The sequence below is a fragment of the Scylla paramamosain genome, chromosome 40 (assembly GCF_035594125.1).
Source record: "Scylla paramamosain isolate STU-SP2022 chromosome 40, ASM3559412v1, whole genome shotgun sequence".
Taxonomy (NCBI): domain Eukaryota; kingdom Metazoa; phylum Arthropoda; class Malacostraca; order Decapoda; family Portunidae; genus Scylla; species Scylla paramamosain.
The window spans coordinates 3,257,468-3,275,000 of NC_087190.1; the positions used below are offsets into that span (position 1 = coordinate 3,257,468).

A 17,533-nucleotide genomic window follows, 5' to 3' on the forward strand; every position below is an offset into this window, starting at 1 on the left:
TGTCGGTGAGGATGTGTCGTGTTGAGGTTTAGGTGTGGTGTGGGTGGAGGGATGAGGTGTGGCTGTGGTGACGGTGAAGGGCTGTGGGCTGTGGAGTCTGGTGTGGGTGAGGGGAGTGGAGTGTGGGTTGTGGGGTGTGGGGTGTGGGCTGTGGTGTGGGTGAGGGGAGTGGAGTGTGGGTTGTGGGGTGTGGTGCTTGGTGTGAGGTGAGGGGAGTGGAGTGTGGGTTGTGGGGTGTGGTGCGGGGTGTGGGGTGTGGTGTGGGTGAGGGGAGTGGACTGATGGGTGTAGGGTGTGATGGGGAGGAGGAGGCTTGTGTTGCTAAATTTTTGTCTCTTCACTGTTTTCTTTTTTTTCCCTTTTTTTTTTTCTTCTTTTTTTTCATTCTTTTTTGCTAGTCGCAGTCTGGAGTGCCTATTAACCTGCCACTGGAATCACAAGAGCATCTTTAAAAATCCCAATATCTTTCCCATAGACCCCACGAAAGCTGTACAATCTTTAAATGATCACTGAAATCATAAAAAAAAAATAAAAATCTTGAAAAATCCTCATCATTTCCAGTAGAGTCAATTAAAGACGTGAAGTTCTTGCTAAACTACTAGTGGAATCAAGCAAAACACCCTTGAAAACTGTAAACAACCTCCACTGAAGCTCACTGAAGAACATAAAATCCTCGTTGAACTATCCCTGGAATCAGATAACCCACCTTGAACACTCCAAGCAGCTTTCACTACATCGTACCAAAGACTCACAAACCTTGATAAAACTGAAATCCTGCAAAATAACCCAACAACAAAACTGGAAACTGGAATCCTTCAAACACCCTTCAATATCCCACTAAGTCTCACTGCATCCCATTAAAAGACGTAAAATCCTTGTCAAACTATCACTGGAATCAAGAAAACACCCTTGAGAACTCCAATAACAGCCACAAAGCAGGAACTTGTTAAACTATCCCTCTACCACTGGAGTCATGCAAACCGTCCTGGACACCACAATAACTACCACTGGAGCCTCTTAAAAGTCATCGAGGTGAGACACTGGAACGTTTGAGAGCAAGGACGTGGGTGTTACGAGTGTGCAAGCTTGAGACACCAATACATCTGAGGGTGGGATGAACTGGCGGCGTGAGAGGCCATCGGAACACTGACCACTTCACGGAACACTCCAGTAAGGGCGAGTCTCGAGTTTGACACACTATTGATAATTAACAAGAACTGGAAGAGTTTTCTTGATCGCCCTTGACTCCTCTGCCGCCACGGAGGGTGAAGAAAGGCTTGTTGGGGTGAATATAGGGAGAAGAAGAGATCGAGGCAAGGAAAGAGTAGATGAACATAGAAGAAGTGATAGAGGCAAGGATTGTACATCAACTAAAGGAAAGAATGGAATGAATATAGATAGAAGAAGAGGTGATAGGGTGATAGGTGTGATGAAAGGTAATAGGGAGAAGATAGAAAACGTGTGTGTGTGTGTGTGTGTGTGTGTGTGTGTGTGTGTGTGTGTGTGTGTGTGTGTGTGTGTGTGTTGTGTTGTGTTGTTGTTGTTGTTGTTGTTGTTGTTGTTGTTGTTGTTGTTGTTGTTGTTGTTACGAAAGTGGAAGTTAACGAGGAAGAGAAAACGAAAGAGGAGGAGGAGGAGGAGGAGGAGGAGGACAGTCAGAGGATCACTTACACACTAATCCTCTTAATATTTTCTTCCTCCTCCTTCTCCTCCTTCCTCCTCTGCGCATCACACACACACCACACACACACACACACACACACACACACACACACACTCCATTCTCCCTCCTCCCAGATCAATTTTCCCTCCTTATCTGCTACTTTCCCCTCAGTCCCTAAGCCATCTCCCCTCACCTTGCCTTACTCTCCCTTGCTCTCACCCTCCCTAACGTCTCCCTCGTAACTTTAAGCCTGCCTTTCTACTTCCCCCTCTTTATCCCTTCCTTTCCCCTCATATGCTCCTCTCCCTCTCTCTCCCATACGCTCCCTTAAAAGCTCTCCCTTCACCGCAAAGTTTCCCTTCCCTCCCAAATTTCCCCGTTTCTCCTTTTCTTCCTCTCTCATTCCTCTTACCGTAAATTTTCTCTTTCTCCTCTATTCCTCTTTCCCTCTTCCCTCCTAATCTCCCTCCCTTTCTTTTCTCTGCTTCTTCTTTCTTCTTTTCACTGTAACTTCATTCCTATTATCTCTTTCTATCCCTTTTCTTCCCCTCCTTCTCTTTTCTCCTTCCTCTTCTTCTCTTTCCCTTCTTTCTCTCTCCCCTCCCTTCCTTTCTCCCTCTACTTTTTTTTCCTCTCTCTTCTCTTCCCTCCCTTTCTTCCTCCCCTCCACCTATCCACTCCCTCCTCACCCTCACCAGCCCCACCCTGCATCACCCCCAACACCCCTCCCATCTCCCCTACCCCCCCTCCTTTACAGTGATGGTACCTAGTTGGCTGTCACCCTCCCCTCTCCACTTTTCCACTTCCTCCTCCCCATCACCTTCCCCAATCCCTCCCCATTCCTCCCCTCCCTCCCCCCCTCTCCTCTCACCTCCAGGTCATTGTCATGGGAGCAGTTGATTGTCACTCTCTTGCCCCACCCTGTCACTCTCCCTCCCATCTCTTCACTCCCCTTCTCCAATCCCTCCCACCTCCTCCTCCCCCACTCCTTCCTCCACCCCCACCTCTCCCCCACCCCGTTACAGTGATAGTGCGTAATTGGCTGTGACCACCCACCCCTTCACCTTTCCTCTCCCGCCTCCTCCCCATCACCTTTACCCCAATCCTTCCTCATTCCTTCCCCTCCCCTCTAACCCCTCACCTCCATGTCGTTGTCGTGGTAATAGTGGGCAAGGTTCTCGATCACCCCTTCGTCAGGCAAGTTCTCGTAAGGCTGCTGGCGCCCCAAGGTGAGCATCTCCCACAGGGTTACGCCAAACGACCACACGTCACTCCGGCTGCTGAAGTTACCCTGGGGACGGCGAGGAATGGGGGGGTTAATGTGGGGGAGGGGGAGGGTGGGATGGTGCTGCTGAAGAAGGGGGTAAAGGGGATTAATGTTTAGGGAAGGACAGAGAGAGAGAGGGGGGTAATTCAGGGGGAAGAGGGAGAGAGGGGGAGGTTCCTGAACTTATCCTGGAGTAGACGAGGAAGGGGGGTTAGTGTTGGGGGAGGAGAGAGGGAGAGAGGGAGGTGCTGGGGAAGGCGAGGAAGGGGGAGGGGGTTAGTGTGGGAGGAAGGGAAAGGGGTGAGGGAAGGAGAGAGGTGGAGAGGTGGAGGTGCGCTGCAGAAGAAGAAGAAGAAGAAGAAGAAGAAGAAGAAGAAGAAGAAGAAGAAGAAGAAGAAGAAGAAGAAGAAGAAGGAGAAGAAGAAGAAAAAGAAGAAAAAAGAACAAGAAAAACAAGAACAAGAAGAAGCAGAGGAAGATGATGATGATGATGATGATGGTGATGATGATGATGATGATGATGGTGATGGAGATAGATCCTCATTTTAATATCCTCTTTCTCCTTTCACCATCATTATCACCACTACCACCACCATCATCATCATCATCATCATCATCATCATCATCACCATCATCATCATCATAATCATCATCATCATCATCATGAACAAAACTAACAACGACGAGAAAAAGAAGAGCAAGAATAAGAACAAGAATAAGAAGATGAATAAGAAGAAGAACAGAAGATAACTCAAGGAAAGAACTCAAGAACAAGAAGAACAAGGAAGAGGAGAAACAGATAAAGAAAGAAGATGAAAAAAGAGAGAAAAAAAAAGAACAAGGAAAAGGACAAGAATATAAAAATGTAGGAGCTTTTAAAGTTTTTTTTTTAGTGTTCCTCTTAAACTCGTCAAACAGAAACACACACAAAACAAAAACAAACAACAAAAACAACAACAACAACAACAACAAACAACAAACAACAACAACAACAACAACAACAACAGTGATTCTCCAGCCTCCTAAATCCAAAATTAACGAGAAAAGATTAACGAAGAAATAAAACAGGAGGGAAAAAAAACAAAAACAAATATATAAACAAAGAAAGAATAATAAAACCTTCTCTTCTACATTGCAATAAAAATTTTCCTTTCATCAGCAAAACTAAAAATGGGAAGTGAAAGAATAGAATGAAAGGGGAAAGAGGAAAAAAAAAAGAAGGAAGAGATTTTGTTCTTAAAATTTCCACGGAAAGATAAAAAAGAAGAAGAGAGGATTAAAGGAGACGGAGAAAAGAGAAATGGAGGAAAATAGAAAGGAAAATAAAGATACTGGCTATTCTTAGGAGTTTCTAAATATATATATATGAGAGAGAGAGAGAGAGAGAGAGAGAGAGAGAGAGAGAGAGAGAGAGAGAGAGAGAGAGAGAGAGAGAGAGAGAGAGAGAGAGACACAGACAGACAGAAAGATAAACAGAGACAAATCAACAATCAGAAAAAAATAAAAATAAAAAAATAAATAAAAAATAAATAAAAACAAAAAAAATATATAGTAAAAATAGAGAGAGAGAGAGAGAGAGAGAGAGAGAGAGAGAGAGAGAGAGAGAGAGAGAGAGAGAGAGAGAGAGAGAGAGAGAGAGAGAGAGAGAGAGGCAAATCAACAATTAGAAAAATGCAAAAAATAAAAAAATAAAAAAGAACAAAAAAACAAAAAAAAATATAGTAAAGAGAGAGAGAGAGAGAGAGAGAGAGAGAGAGAGAGAGAGAGAGAGAGAGAGAGAGAGAGAGAGAGAGAGAGAGAGAGAGAGAGAGAGAAAGAGAGAGAGAGAGAGCAACAAATGTGACACCTTAATTACACTCACTTAAAGAGGGGAGAGAAAAACACAGGTAAGACAGGTGTGTGCATACCTGGCCCTAGATTACCCGTGCTTTAAATACCCTTAATTAAGATCAACCGTTACCTATCACCTGTATGCAATTAAGAAACCCAGGTGTGAATAGAGGGGAGAGAGAGAGAGAGAGAGAGAGAGAGAGAGAGAGAGAGAGAGAGAGAGAGAGAGAGAGAGAGAGAGAGAGAGAGAGAGAGAGAGAGAGGGGGTAGGGATGAGGGAAGGAGGAAGGAAGGAGAGGAGAACTTAAAGAGGAGGGAATGAAGAATGAAGGAGAAATGAAGGAGGAAGAAGGGAAAGAGAAGAGAAGATGAAGGAGAAGGAGAAGGGAGAGAGAGAGAGAGAGAGAGAGAGAGAGAGAGAGAGAGAGAGAGAGAGAGAGAGAGAGAGAGAGAGAGAGAGAGAGAGAGAGAGAGAGAGAGAGAGAGAGAGAGAGAGAGAGAGAGAGAGAGAGAGAGAGATGAACGAATGAGGAAGGAAGGAGAGGAGAGGAGGAAGGAGAAAATGAAGGACAACAGATTTAAATGGAAGGAAAGATGAACGAAAGAAAAGGGAAAGAGAAAAGAGGATGAAGAAGGAGGAGGGGAAAAAATAGAAAATGGAAGAGGGGGAGAGAGTGTGGAGGGAAAGAGAAGAAGAGGAGATGTAAGAGGAGAAAAAGGTGAGAGAAAGAAAGGATTAAAGAAGAAAGGGAAGGAAAAAAAGAAGAGAAAGAGGAGAAGAAGGGAAAGATAAAGAGAATGTAGACAGAGATACAGAAGAGAGAAGGAAGAAGAAGGAGGAAAAGCAAGAAGAAGGAAACAGTGCCAGAAGAGAGGAGTTTGAAGGAGCAAGAGAAAGAAAGAAATAAAAGAAAAGAAGAATAAGGAAGAAAAATAGTGGAGGTAGAAAGAGAGAGAACACAAAACGGAAAAAAAGAGGAAAGGAAAGGAGGAAAGGAGAAACAGAAAAGTAAGAGAAGAAGAAATAGGAAAAAAAGAAGCAGAGGCAGAAACGGAGAAGACACGAAAGAGAAAGAAAAAAGAAAGATGTGGGAGGAGTAGGAGGAGGAGGAGGAGGAGGAGGAGGAAGAAGTAAGAAGAATAAATAAAGGAGGAAATAAAGGAAGATTCATCTGATTTACCTGAATATTTGCAATCAACTGAAGCTAATTAATAAAAAGCAGGTGTGTAATTGTGGTTAGGGAAAATGAGGAAAAGAGGAGGAGGAAGAGGAGGAGGAGGAGGAGGAGGAGGAGGAGGAGGAGGAGGAGGGATTTACCTGTTCCGGAGCGTGGATTATGAAAGGGCAGGTAAATGTGAGATTATCAGACACCTTATGGGGCGAACAGGTGAGGCTGGGGATTACACACACACACACACACACACACACACACACACCGCCCTTCGTTCATTTTTTTTTTTCATCTTTTCTTCCTCGTTTTCTTGATTTACTTTTCTTGGTTTGCTTATTAAATATGGTTCATTTGTCTGTTTGTTTTATTCACTGATTCTCTCTCTCTCTCTCTCTCTCTCTCTCTCTCTCTCTCTCTCTCTCTCTCTCTCTCTCTCTCTCTCTCTCTCTCTCTCTCCACCTAGTTTCCTTCCCTCTTTCATTCCTTTCACTCTCTCATTACCCTCCCTTCTCTCTTCTCGCCCCCTTCACGCCCTTCCCCACGCCCTCTCACCAGGAAGAGAGACTCCCAGCTCATCCATCGCACGGGGAGGGGGCTGGGATGCGCCTCGCTCCTGTAGTAGTCACCAGCGTACAGGGGAGCGACAGGAACCCAGACAGCTGATTTTCACCATCTGGCCCGGACCCACCAGCACGTTCCTGAAGAGGGGGAGAGGGGGGGGGGGTGTTAGTAGTGTTAGTAGTACTGTGTTGAGTTTTGCTACGTTAAATCTGGGTTGGTTTGGTTAAGGTAGATTCATGTCACGTTAGGTTAAATTTGGTTAGGTTAGTTAAGATGGAAAGGTGAGTGTTTGGTTGGGTTAGTTGGGTTGGTTATGTGATGTTAGGTTAGGTTAGGTTCCGTTGGGTTAGGTTAGGTTGAGTTAGATTATTAAGTTAGGACGTAAAGGCAGAGTTACTAGTCATAGGTTAGGTTAGGTCAGGTTATGTTTGGTTAGGCTAGGTTAGGTTAGGTTAGGTTAGGTTAGGTTAAGCTAGGTTAGGTTTGGTTAGGTTAGGTTAGGCGTTAGGTTAGGTTAGGTTAGGTTAAGCTAGGTTAGGTTAGGTTAGGTTAGGTTAGGTTAGGTTAAGTTAGGTTACGTCAGGTTAGGTTAGGCGTTAGGCTAAAACATAAGGGAAGCTGTAAGAAGCCATCAGGCCTACACGTGGCAGTCCCTGTATGAAATATGCCCACTTATTTCCACTTCTCATCCCCATCCATATATTTGTCTAATCTTTTAAATCTCCTTAATGACTCAGCACTAACAACCTGATTACTGAGCCCATTCCATTCATCATCCGCTGTATTTGAGAATTAATTTCTTCCTATCTCTTTCTTAAGGCTAGTTTATTCAAGTTTAAACCCAATATTTCTTGTTCTATCCTGTTTACTGATCATAAGAATTTTGCGTGCGTCCCCTTTGTTATAACCCTATACCACTTAAAGACTTCTATCAGGTCTCCTCTTCACCTGCGCCTCTCGAAGGAGTGTAGACCTAAAAGCTTCAGTTTCGTTTCATAAAGAATACGAAACTGGTTATGTGATGTTAGGTTAAAAGTTAGATTCCGTTGGGTTATTTTAGATTAAGTTAGATTATTAAGTTACGTTAAGAGGATGGAAAGCTAGAGTTATTAGACATAGGTTAGGTTAGGTTAGGCTAGGCTAGGTTAGGTTAGGTTAGGTTAGGTTGTGCTAGTTAGGTTTGGTTTGCTCATGTTTGATTAAAATTGGGTTAGGTTAAGTTCGATTAGGTTTACTTAGATTAAGATAGGTTTAGTTAAATTAGCGTTAGTATTAAGATAGATTTAGCTACTTTTATGTTATGTTATGATACGTTAGGCTAGATTAGGTTAAGACCCTTCCAAACAGAGTGATGGAAGACAAGAAGAGACTTAGTAATCAGGTTGTTAGCGCCGCGTCAATAAGGAACGTAAAGATTAGGTTAATGTATGAAGGGATGACAGATGGATAGAGGCTGGCATGTTATTACAGGGACTGCCGAGTTGTAGGCCTGATTGGCTCCCTGTACCAACCCTTGTGTTCTTGTGTTTGCATTGCTAGATTAGGTTAGGTTAAGGTCAGGTTAGGTTAGGTAAGGTTAGGTTAGGTTAGGTTAGGTAAGATAAGGTTAGGCTAGGGAAGGTTAGGTTAGGCTAGATTAGGTTAGGTTAGGTTAAGTTAGGTAAGGTTAAATTATGTTATGTTAGGTTAGGTTAGGTAAGGTTAGGTTGAGTTAGGATTTCTAGATTATTTTACAAGTCTGTAAGTAGCGATTTAATTTTTCTCTAATTAATTTTATAGCTAGGTTAGGTTAGGCTAGATTATGTTAGGTTAGGTTAGGTTAGGTTAGGTAAGGTTAGGTTAGGTTGAGTTAGGTTTGCTAGATTATTTTACAAGTCTCTAAGTAGTGATTTATTTTTTCTTTAATTAATTTTATAGCTAAGTTAGGTTAGGTTAAGTTAGGTTAGATTAGATTAGGATAGGTTTGGTTAGGGAAGGTTGAATTAGGTTAGGTTAGATTAGGCTAAGTTAGATAAAGATTTGGACTATTAAGGGTGGGTTAGGTTAAGTTAGGTTACGTTAGGACAGCTTAAGTTAAGTCAGATTATGTTACGTAAAGTTAGGTTAGGTTGAGTTTTGCACTAGTAAGGTGAAGTCTTGTGCCATAACTTAGAAGGGAAAGTGAGGAGAGAGGGGAGGCGTTGAAAGGGGAAAGAAGAGGGGAAGGAAGAGGGGTATGCAAGAGAGGTAAGGGAAGGAAGAGGGAAGGAGGCGAAAGGTGAGGGGAGATAAGTGAGGGGAGAGAGAAGAAAGGAGAAGGAAATGCAAGTAAGGAGGAAGGGAGGGAGAAAGATGAGGGGAGATGAATGAAGGGTGAGAGAAGGAGAAGGAAGGGAAGGTAGAGGGAAATGGAGGAGATTTGAAAGGAGATGAGTGAGGGGAGAGAGATGGAAGGAGAGGGAGAAGGAGAAAGGAAGGAGAGATGAACGGAGGGAAAGGATGGAGAGAGGAGAAAGGAGAGGGAAAAAGAGTGAAAGGGAGGAAAAAAAGGGAAAAGAAAGATGAGGGGAGAGAGAAGAAAGGAGAGGGGAAAAGAGGAGAAAGAAAGTAGAGGAAAAGGAAGTAGGAGAGAGAGGAAAGGAGAAAGGAGAAAGAGCGAAAAGGAAAGAGAAAAAGGGGAGACAGGTGAGGGGGAGATGAGTGAGGGGGAGAGAGATGAGTGAGGGGAGATTAATTCTAAGTTCCTGGAGGCCCCACAGCATCAGGTAAGCACTACATCAGCACCATGCTTCCCCTCGCCTCCCCTCGTCTCCCCTCAGCCATTCATTCATATTAATAGTAACCACAACTCAGCTCTACTCTCCCCTCACCTCCCCTCTTTCCACCCCCCCTCTTCTCCCTCTTATCCCTCTCTTTGTATCCTCCTTTCCCCCTCTTCCTATTCCCCCCTCTTCACTTTCTCCAATTCCCCTCTTTTTCATTCCTATATTCCTTTCTTTTGATTTTTCTTTTCCTCTCTTTCTTTTCCTCCTCTTCTTCTTCGTCATTCACTTTATCTCCTCTCTTCCCCTCCTTCTATCCCCTCTCCATACTTCTCCTTCATTCCCCTTTTTCCCTCCTCCTCTTTCCGTTCCCCTCTTCCTCTGTTCCATCCTCCTCTTCCCTCTTTCCATCCTCCTCTCCCCTCTTATTCCCCTCTTTCTATCATCTTCCCCTCTTCCATTCCCTTCCACTCACCTCTCCGCGTCTTTCCTTCTCTTCCCCTTGCTTCCCTCACCGCTTATCCTTTCCTCTCTCTTCCCCTCCCCTCCCCTCCCCTCACCTCACCTCGAAGACCTGTCAGGCGTCCCCCATCAATCCCCTTCCCTCCCCTCCCCCTTCCCTCGGCTTCCTCTTCCCCTCACTCACTGCAGATTGATGAGGGGACGGGAGAGGGGAGAGGTGAGGGAAAGGAGAGGGGAAAGGTGAGGGAAGGGAAAGATGGAGAGAGAGAGAGAGAGAGAGAGAGAGAGAGAGAGAGAGAGAGAGAGAGAGAGAGAGAGAGAGAGAGAGAGAGAGAGTATTTTACGAGGAGGAGGAAGACGAACTACAAGAAGAAGAAGAGGAGAAGGATGAGGAGGAGGAGGAGGAGGAGGAGGAGGAGGAGGAGGAAGAGGAGGAGGAGGAGGAGGAGGAGGAGGAGGAGGAGGAGGAGGAGGAGGAGGAGGAGAAGAAGAAGAAAAAGAAGAAGAAGAAGAAAAAGAAGAAGAAGAAGAAGAAGAAGAAGAAGAAAATGAAAAAAAGGAGGAAGATGAAGAGTGGGGAAGAAAAGGAGAAAAGAAAAGTATATTAGAAAGAAAAGGAAAAAAGAAAAAGAAAGAGAAGAAGAAGAAGAAGGAAGGTGAAAATGAAAGGATGACTCTGAGAAGAGGAGAAAGAAAAAAAGACGAAGGAAAATGAAAACAAAATGAGGAAGAGGAAAGAGAAGAAGGAGAAGGAAAATGATACCAAGGATAAGTTTAAGAAGAGGGAAAGATGAGAAGAACATGAAGAGAAACTAAAGAAAGAGAAGAGAAGGAAAGAGAAGAGAGAGAAAGAGGAGGAGGAAGAGGAGAAGGAGAACGATGAAAATGATAGGATGAATAAGTTTACGAAGAGGGGAAGTAGATGAGAGAGAGAGAGAGAGAGAGAGAGAGAGAGAGAGAGAGAGAGAGAGAGAGAGAGAGAGAGAGAGAGAGGAGGAGGAGAAGTAGGGAAGATGAAGATAAGGATAACTTTGAGAAGAGAGGAAGGAGACAAGGAGAGAGGAAGAAGAGGAGAGGGGAGGGAGATAAGGAGAAGGAAAGAAGAGGAGAGGGAATGCACAAATGGGAGAGGCGAAGGAGAGAGGGAGAGGGGATCATGAGGAGAGCAAATGTAATCAAAGTTTTCAGTTGCATTTATAAGAGGATAGAAACCTTGAGAGAGAGAGAGAGAGAGAGAGAGAGAGAGAGAGAGAGAGAGAGAGAGAGAGAGAGAGAGAGAGAGAGAGAGAGAGAGAGAGAGAGAGTCTGTTATTGACTATTTGTGTTTAAAGTCTGACCCGTAAGACATTCTCTCCCCCTCACCCCTCTCTCTCTCTCTCTCTCTCTCTCTCTCTCTCTCTCTCTCTCTCTCTCTCTCTCTCTCTCTCTCTCTCTCTCTCTTTAAAACTTTCCTCTCTCCTTACATCTTTTATCTTCAAACTTTCTTTCCTCCCTTCCAAGTTTTCTTCTTCCTCTTCCTCTTCTTCCTCTTCTTTCTGATCCTCTTCCTCTTCCTCTCTTTATCTCTCCCTGTTTCTCTCTCTCTCTCTCTCTCTCTCTCTCTCTCTCTCTCTCTCTCTCTCTCTCTCTCTCTCTCTCTCTCTCTCTCTCTCTCTCTCTCTCTCTCTCTCTCTCTGACTTTCTGCCTTCATCTGCCATACACACACACACACACACACACACACACACACACACACACACACACACACACACACACACACACACATAAAGAAGATTATAGAAAGAAGTGAGGGATCAGATCGTCTTGTTTTCCTCTGATCTGAGATGAGAGGAATCGAATCTTCTGTCATCTGTGTGTGTGTGTGTGTGTGTGTGTGTGTGTGTGTGTGTGTGTGTGTGTGTGTGTGTGTGTGTGTGTGTTTGTCCGTGTGTTTAAGTATTAATCTGGAAATATTTTTATCTTCCTAGTCTCTCTCTCTCTCTCTCTCTCTCTCTCTCTCTCTCTCTCTCTCTCTCTCTCTCTCTCTCTCTCTCTCTCTCTCTCTCTCTCTCTCTCTCTCTCTCTCTCTCTCTCTCTCTCTCTCTCCATCTGTCATCTTTCTCTCTCTCTCTCCCCTCACATCCTTCCTTCCCTCTCCCTTGCCCTCTCCATTTTTCCTCTCCTCTCCCCTTCTCTTATTTCTCTTCTTTATTTCGCGACCTCCTCTTTCTTCTCATCATCCATATATTCCCTCTTCCCTCCTTCTCCTCTTTCTCTCTCCGCTTGTCACTCTCCTCCTCCTCTTTTACTCCCTTTACTTCTCTCCCCTCTTTTTCCCCTCCACTTGAACTTGATCAGGAGAGGGGAGGAAAGAAGAGGAGGAGGAGGAGGAGGAGGGAAAAAAGTTGATTTAAAATTGAATTCCCTTATTTTTTTCCCTAGAAAGTCAATTTTTCAGGTCATTAGATTCCCTAAACGACATGATCTCTTACTGTTTTTTTCCCCTTATTTCCCTTATTTCCCTGACATTTTATTCCCTAGGCATTCAAAAACTCTAAACCTGAATTCCCTAAAAAAAAATTTACCCTTAATAAAATTCCCTAAAAATCCTCAATCTTTAATAAAACTCCCTAGAATCCCTGAATCTTTAATGAAATTCCCTAAAATTTCTAAATCTTTAATAAAATTCTCTAAATGCTCAATGCAATTTCCCTGAGATCCCTAAAATCCCCAAATCTTTAATAAAATTCCCTAAAATTCCTGAATCTCTTAACACTTTATACCCTGAAAATCACAACAAGAAATAACTCATTCAAATATCCCTAAAAAAATTAATCTCGAAAGCAAATAAGTCCCTGAAATCCCTAAAATAAGTCAAATATCAACAGAAAGAGAGAGAGAGAGAGAGAGAGAGAGAGAGAGAGAGAGAGAGAGAGAGAGAGAGAGAGAGAGAGAGAGAGCGTTATTACCGAAAGAGAATCAGAAAAGCTTTATTAGAAGATTACGAGAGAAACAGAAACTCCACAAGGGAACAAGGAAGCGAGAGAGAGAGAGAGAGAGAGAGAGAGAGAGAGAGAGAGAGAGAGAGAGAGAGAGAGAGAGAGAGAGAGAGAGAGAGGGGGGGGATCAGAAACAAGAGGAAGAGGAGGAAGAAGAAAAGCCGGAGGAGAGTGTAGCACCGCAAGGGCCTGACAAGCACCACACTTTCTCCTCAGGACTTCTTAATGATGACACTGAATGCACTGACCTACACAAACCTAACCTAACATAACCTACCTTAACCCAGGGATGACTTGACCCAATATAACATAACTCAATCCAACGTAACTTAACCTAACTTAACGTATTCTAACCTACCTTAACCCAGGGATGACTCGACCCAACTCAACCTAACCTAACTTAACCTAACCTAACCTAGTCTAACCTAACTCAACCTAACCTAATTTAACCTGACTTAACCTAACCTAACTTAACGTGTCCTAACCTAACCTAACCTGGGGATGACTCGAATCAACCTAACCTAACCTAACCTAACTTAAGGCCACGTCTAAACTCTAAATGATTACAGGAATGGCTTAAACTAACCTAACTTAACCTTACCTAACCTAACCTAACCTAACCTAACCTAATTTAAGGATGACTTGACCCAACTTGATCCAAATTAACCTAACGTAAGCTAACTTAAGGCCTCCTCTAAGATCTAAACCATAAATCATGATGCTGGAATGATTTAATCTAACCTAACTTAACCAATTGATCTAACCTAACCTAACCAATTAACCTAAATCAATCTAACCAATTAACCTAACCAAATCAAACCCCATCTATATCATCATCATCATCATCATCATCATCATCATCATCATCATCATCACATCAACACATCTTCTTTCACTCCCCCACACTGCCTTCCCCAGTGCTGACCCATCCAGCAGTCACCACTCCTCACCTCGTGGCCAGGTCGCGGTGGGTGATGTTGTGGGCCTCCAGGTACTTCATCCCGGCGACGACCTGCGTGGCCATGTATATGAGGGAGCCGTAGCTGTGCAGGTGAGAGGACAGGTGTGCACGTGTTAGTAATGGTGGTTTAATTTCTATAGGAAGTATATAAGTATACATAACCTAGCTTAACCTGACTTAACCTAACTTAACTTAACCTAACTTAATCTAACCTAACCTAACCTAACCTAACCTAACCTAACTTAAGTTAACCTAACTTAACCTAACCTAACCTAACCTAAGCTTAACCTAACCTAACCTAACTTAACCTAACTTAACCTAACCTAACCTAACTTAATCTAACCTAACTTAACTTAACCTAACCTAACCTAACCTAACCTAACTTAACCTAACCTAACCTAACCTAACCTAATCTAATCTAACCTAACCTTAATATAACCCAACTTAACCTAATCTAACTTTGCCCTTGGCCAGATCACCTCTTACACACACACACACACACGTTAACCGACACTACCCCTCCCTCCCCCCTACACACACACGCACACACACCTGATGGGCCGCATGTGGTTGAGCCTGGGTGACGTGGTGTCTGGGACGTGTCTTCTGAGGTACTGGTTGAGGTCCCCCAGCGGCAGGTACTCCAGCACCAGCACCAGCGGGTCGTCGCGGCTCACCACGCCCACCAGCCCCGCAAGGTGAGGCTCTGCTAGGGTGGCAAGGAGCTGCGCCTGCCGCCACCCCTCCTCCCTTACCTGTGGGGGATGGGGTGAGGGGAGGGTGAAGGGAGGGGAGGTGATGGGGAGGGTTAGGAGGAAATTAGGGATGGTTTTGTGTAGGTTGGGTTGGTGGGGAGTGTTAATGGGGGGTGGGGGTAAGGGAAGGTGATGGGGGTGAGGGTGATGGGGAGGTTAGGAAGGTATTGGGGATTGAGAGAAGATGATGGGGTTTTGAGGGGAGGTGGATTGGGGGTAGGGGAAGGTGAGGGTAGGTGATGGGTGGTGAGAGAGAGAGAGAGAGAGAGAGAGAGAGAGAGAGAGAGAGAGAGAGAGAGAGAGAGAGAGAGAGAGAGAGAGAGAGAGAGAGAGAGAGAGAGAAATGCGATTATTGTTGACGTAAATAAATAAAGAGACTGACGGTAAATTTGACAGGCGCACACACACACACACACACACCACACACTCTCTCTCTCTCTCTCTCTCTCTCTCTCTCTCTCTCTCTCTCTCTCTCTCTCTCTCTCTCTCTCTCTCTCTCTCACCTCCGGGATGGCGTCAGGTTTAAGCGAGGCAAGCACCACCTGTCTGGCCCCCGTCTTGCCCCCAACGCCACCCTCCCCTGCCTCCCCTGCCACGGCCGGAACCTCCCCGATGTGTACCTGCAAAAGAGATGGCAATTAGTCACCCACACCTGTCTAATTCATCTGTTTAACATCTTTTTTACCTGTTTTTCCTTTCGTTTCCTCTTTAACTCTTTTGTTCCTGATTTTAGTTTTGTTTTCTCGTTAATCCTTTACCAAACTGTTATTTTTTTCCTTTCTTTGTTTTCTATTATCTTCTACTTTCCTTTTTCCTTCTGTTTAACCCTTTTATCAACCTGCTTTTTCCTTTCGTTTTCTCTCTAATTATTTTTTCTGCCTGTTTTTTTCTTTTATCTCTCTTCTTCTTTTTTTATTTTTCTCTTTTTCCTTTTCGTTAACCTTTTTATTTACTTTTTTATTTCAATTGACTCTTTTCTATTTTTTTCTTTAATTGTTCCTTTCCTTCTTTCCTTTCCTCTCCTCTTTGTCTATTTTCTTTTTTCTTCTATCCCTCTTTCTTTTGATAATCCCTTTTTTTCTATTTTTCCCTTCGTTTATTCCTTTTCTGATCTCTTTTCTTTCCTTTTTTCTGTCTCTTTTTATTTTCCTTTATTCTTCTCTTCATCTTTTGTTTCCTCTTTTTTCCTTCTTTATTCTTTTTTTCATTTATTTTCATTTTTTCGTTCTTCTATTCCTCTTTTCATCTTTTAATCATTTTTTTCTTCCTTTGTCCCTCTTTTCATTTCTTTTTTCCCCTTTTTATCTCTTTTTTCCCTTCCTTTACTGTTCTCCTCATCTCCTTCCTTCCTTCTTTCTCTTTTGTTTTTGTTTACTGTCACATTCCTTCTTCCTCTTCCTCTCTTCTCCATCTATTTTTTTTTCTTTATCCCTCTCCTCTTATTTTCATTTTCTTACTAATCCTATTTTTCCCCGTCTCTTTCTTTCTCCCTCTTCCTCTTTTCTCTATTTTTCTCTTTATCCCTCTCTTCTTCTTTTTTTTCACTGCCTCCTTCTTTCTTCTTTCTTCTTCCTCTTTCGCTCTTCTCTGTCTATTTTCTTTCTTCCCTTATTCCTCTTTTCGTATTAACCTTTTTCTTCTCCCTCTCTTTCTCTTTACTGTCTTCATTCTTCTTCCTCGCTTTGTCTATTCCTTTCCTTTATCTCTCTTCTCTTATTCCCCACCCATCTCTCTTTATATTCCTCGCATCCTTCCCTCTCTTCCCCTCTTACCTCTCTCTCTCTCTCTCTCTCTCTCTCTCTCTCTCTCTCTCTCTCTCTCTCTCTCTCTCTCTCTCTCTCTCTCTCTCTCTCTCTCTCTCTCTCTCTCTCCATATTAGTCTCCCCTCACAGCCTTCCCTCTCTCTCTCTCTCTCCTCACCCCTCACCTTTCACCCCTCTCTACCTGTCAGCTCTACACTCCCATCCTCCCCCCACCCTCCCTCCTGTCTACCTGTCCGTCCTGCTACACCTGGTTCTGTTGTTATTCTCATTGGCTTCCTGTCACCTGCCCCCTCCCACCTGTCACTGTGTTCACCTGTGTTATCAATTAAGACCCACCTATTTTATTTTCTTTCTGTCATTTGATTTTCACTTGTTTTAATTAGTTGTAGTGGTGGTGGTGGTGGTGGTGATGTAGTAGTAGTAGTAGTAGTGTAAGTAGTAGTATTTCGTTTCTCTTATAGTACTAAAATATTACTGTTCCCTTAAATTATACTAAAATGTTACTGTTCCCTTAAATTTTAACTTAAAATGAACCTAAATTTGCTACTTAAAGCGTCCAAAAATCTACAAAAATACATGAAAATCCTTAAATTCTTAATCGTTTCCCTTAAAAATATCATAGCTCCCTTAAATCCTAAAAAAAAAAAATCGTGTCTAATTTAATTCACCACTAGATTAAACTTAATATCGTAACTTTTAAAAAGGGATTCTAGTAGTCAAATCTAAAAATATAACATTAAAAAATCCTAAATCTTTAAAGTCTCCCTTAAAAAGCGTCTCAGTTTTCTTTAATTTGGACCTAAAGATTCATTCATTAACTAATTCCTTCGTTCATCCCCCTTGCCACATCACAGACTCGTCCTTCCACTTTCCCGCTCCACATTACCTCGTCTCCTGCTTCCCCTCCACATTACCTCCTCCTCTTCCGCGTTTCTCCACATTTACCTCACCCTGTTCTTCCCCCTTCAGTTTATTTCCTCTCCTTCTCTCCCTCCACATTACCTCCACTTCCTCGTTTCTCCACATTATCCCCTACCCTCCACAATACAACACAAAAGAAAAAAAAATCCACTCTTTACCACCACACACCCTCCACTATCTCCCCCTCCACACCTTTCCACTACCTCCAAACCACTCACCCACACACCTTCTTCCACCCCTCTCCACAGCCCTAAACTCACCCTTTACACCCCTCCACATCCCCAAGCCTTAGCCTTCCACATCCCTGCACACCCAAACTCACTCCCCACAGATCCCTCCACCCCTAAATTCACCCCTCCACACCCCTAAACTCATTCTTTCACCCCTACACAACACTTCAATGCATGTCACCCCTCCTTACATTACCCCCATAAACCATACCTCCACCCCCACACCCC

At 43.5% G+C, this 17,533-nt stretch overlaps 1 protein-coding gene across 1 annotated transcript in view; it reads right to left on the reverse strand.

Annotated features, from left to right (window-relative positions):
• LOC135092548 (discoidin domain-containing receptor 2-like) overlaps positions 1-17,533 on the reverse strand; it is a 77,197-nt gene that overhangs the window by 16,772 nt on the left and 42,892 nt on the right. The window contains exons 12-17 of the mRNA XM_063991164.1: positions 14,895-15,011; positions 14,189-14,391; positions 13,626-13,718; positions 6,558-6,630; positions 6,485-6,520; positions 2,805-2,954 (exon numbers count right to left, since the gene is read on the reverse strand). Of these exons, the coding sequence (XP_063847234.1) occupies positions 2,805-2,954; positions 6,485-6,520; positions 6,558-6,630; positions 13,626-13,718; positions 14,189-14,391; positions 14,895-15,011 (672 nt within the window). The remainder of the gene's footprint in view (positions 1-2,804; positions 2,955-6,484; positions 6,521-6,557; positions 6,631-13,625; positions 13,719-14,188; positions 14,392-14,894; positions 15,012-17,533) is intronic.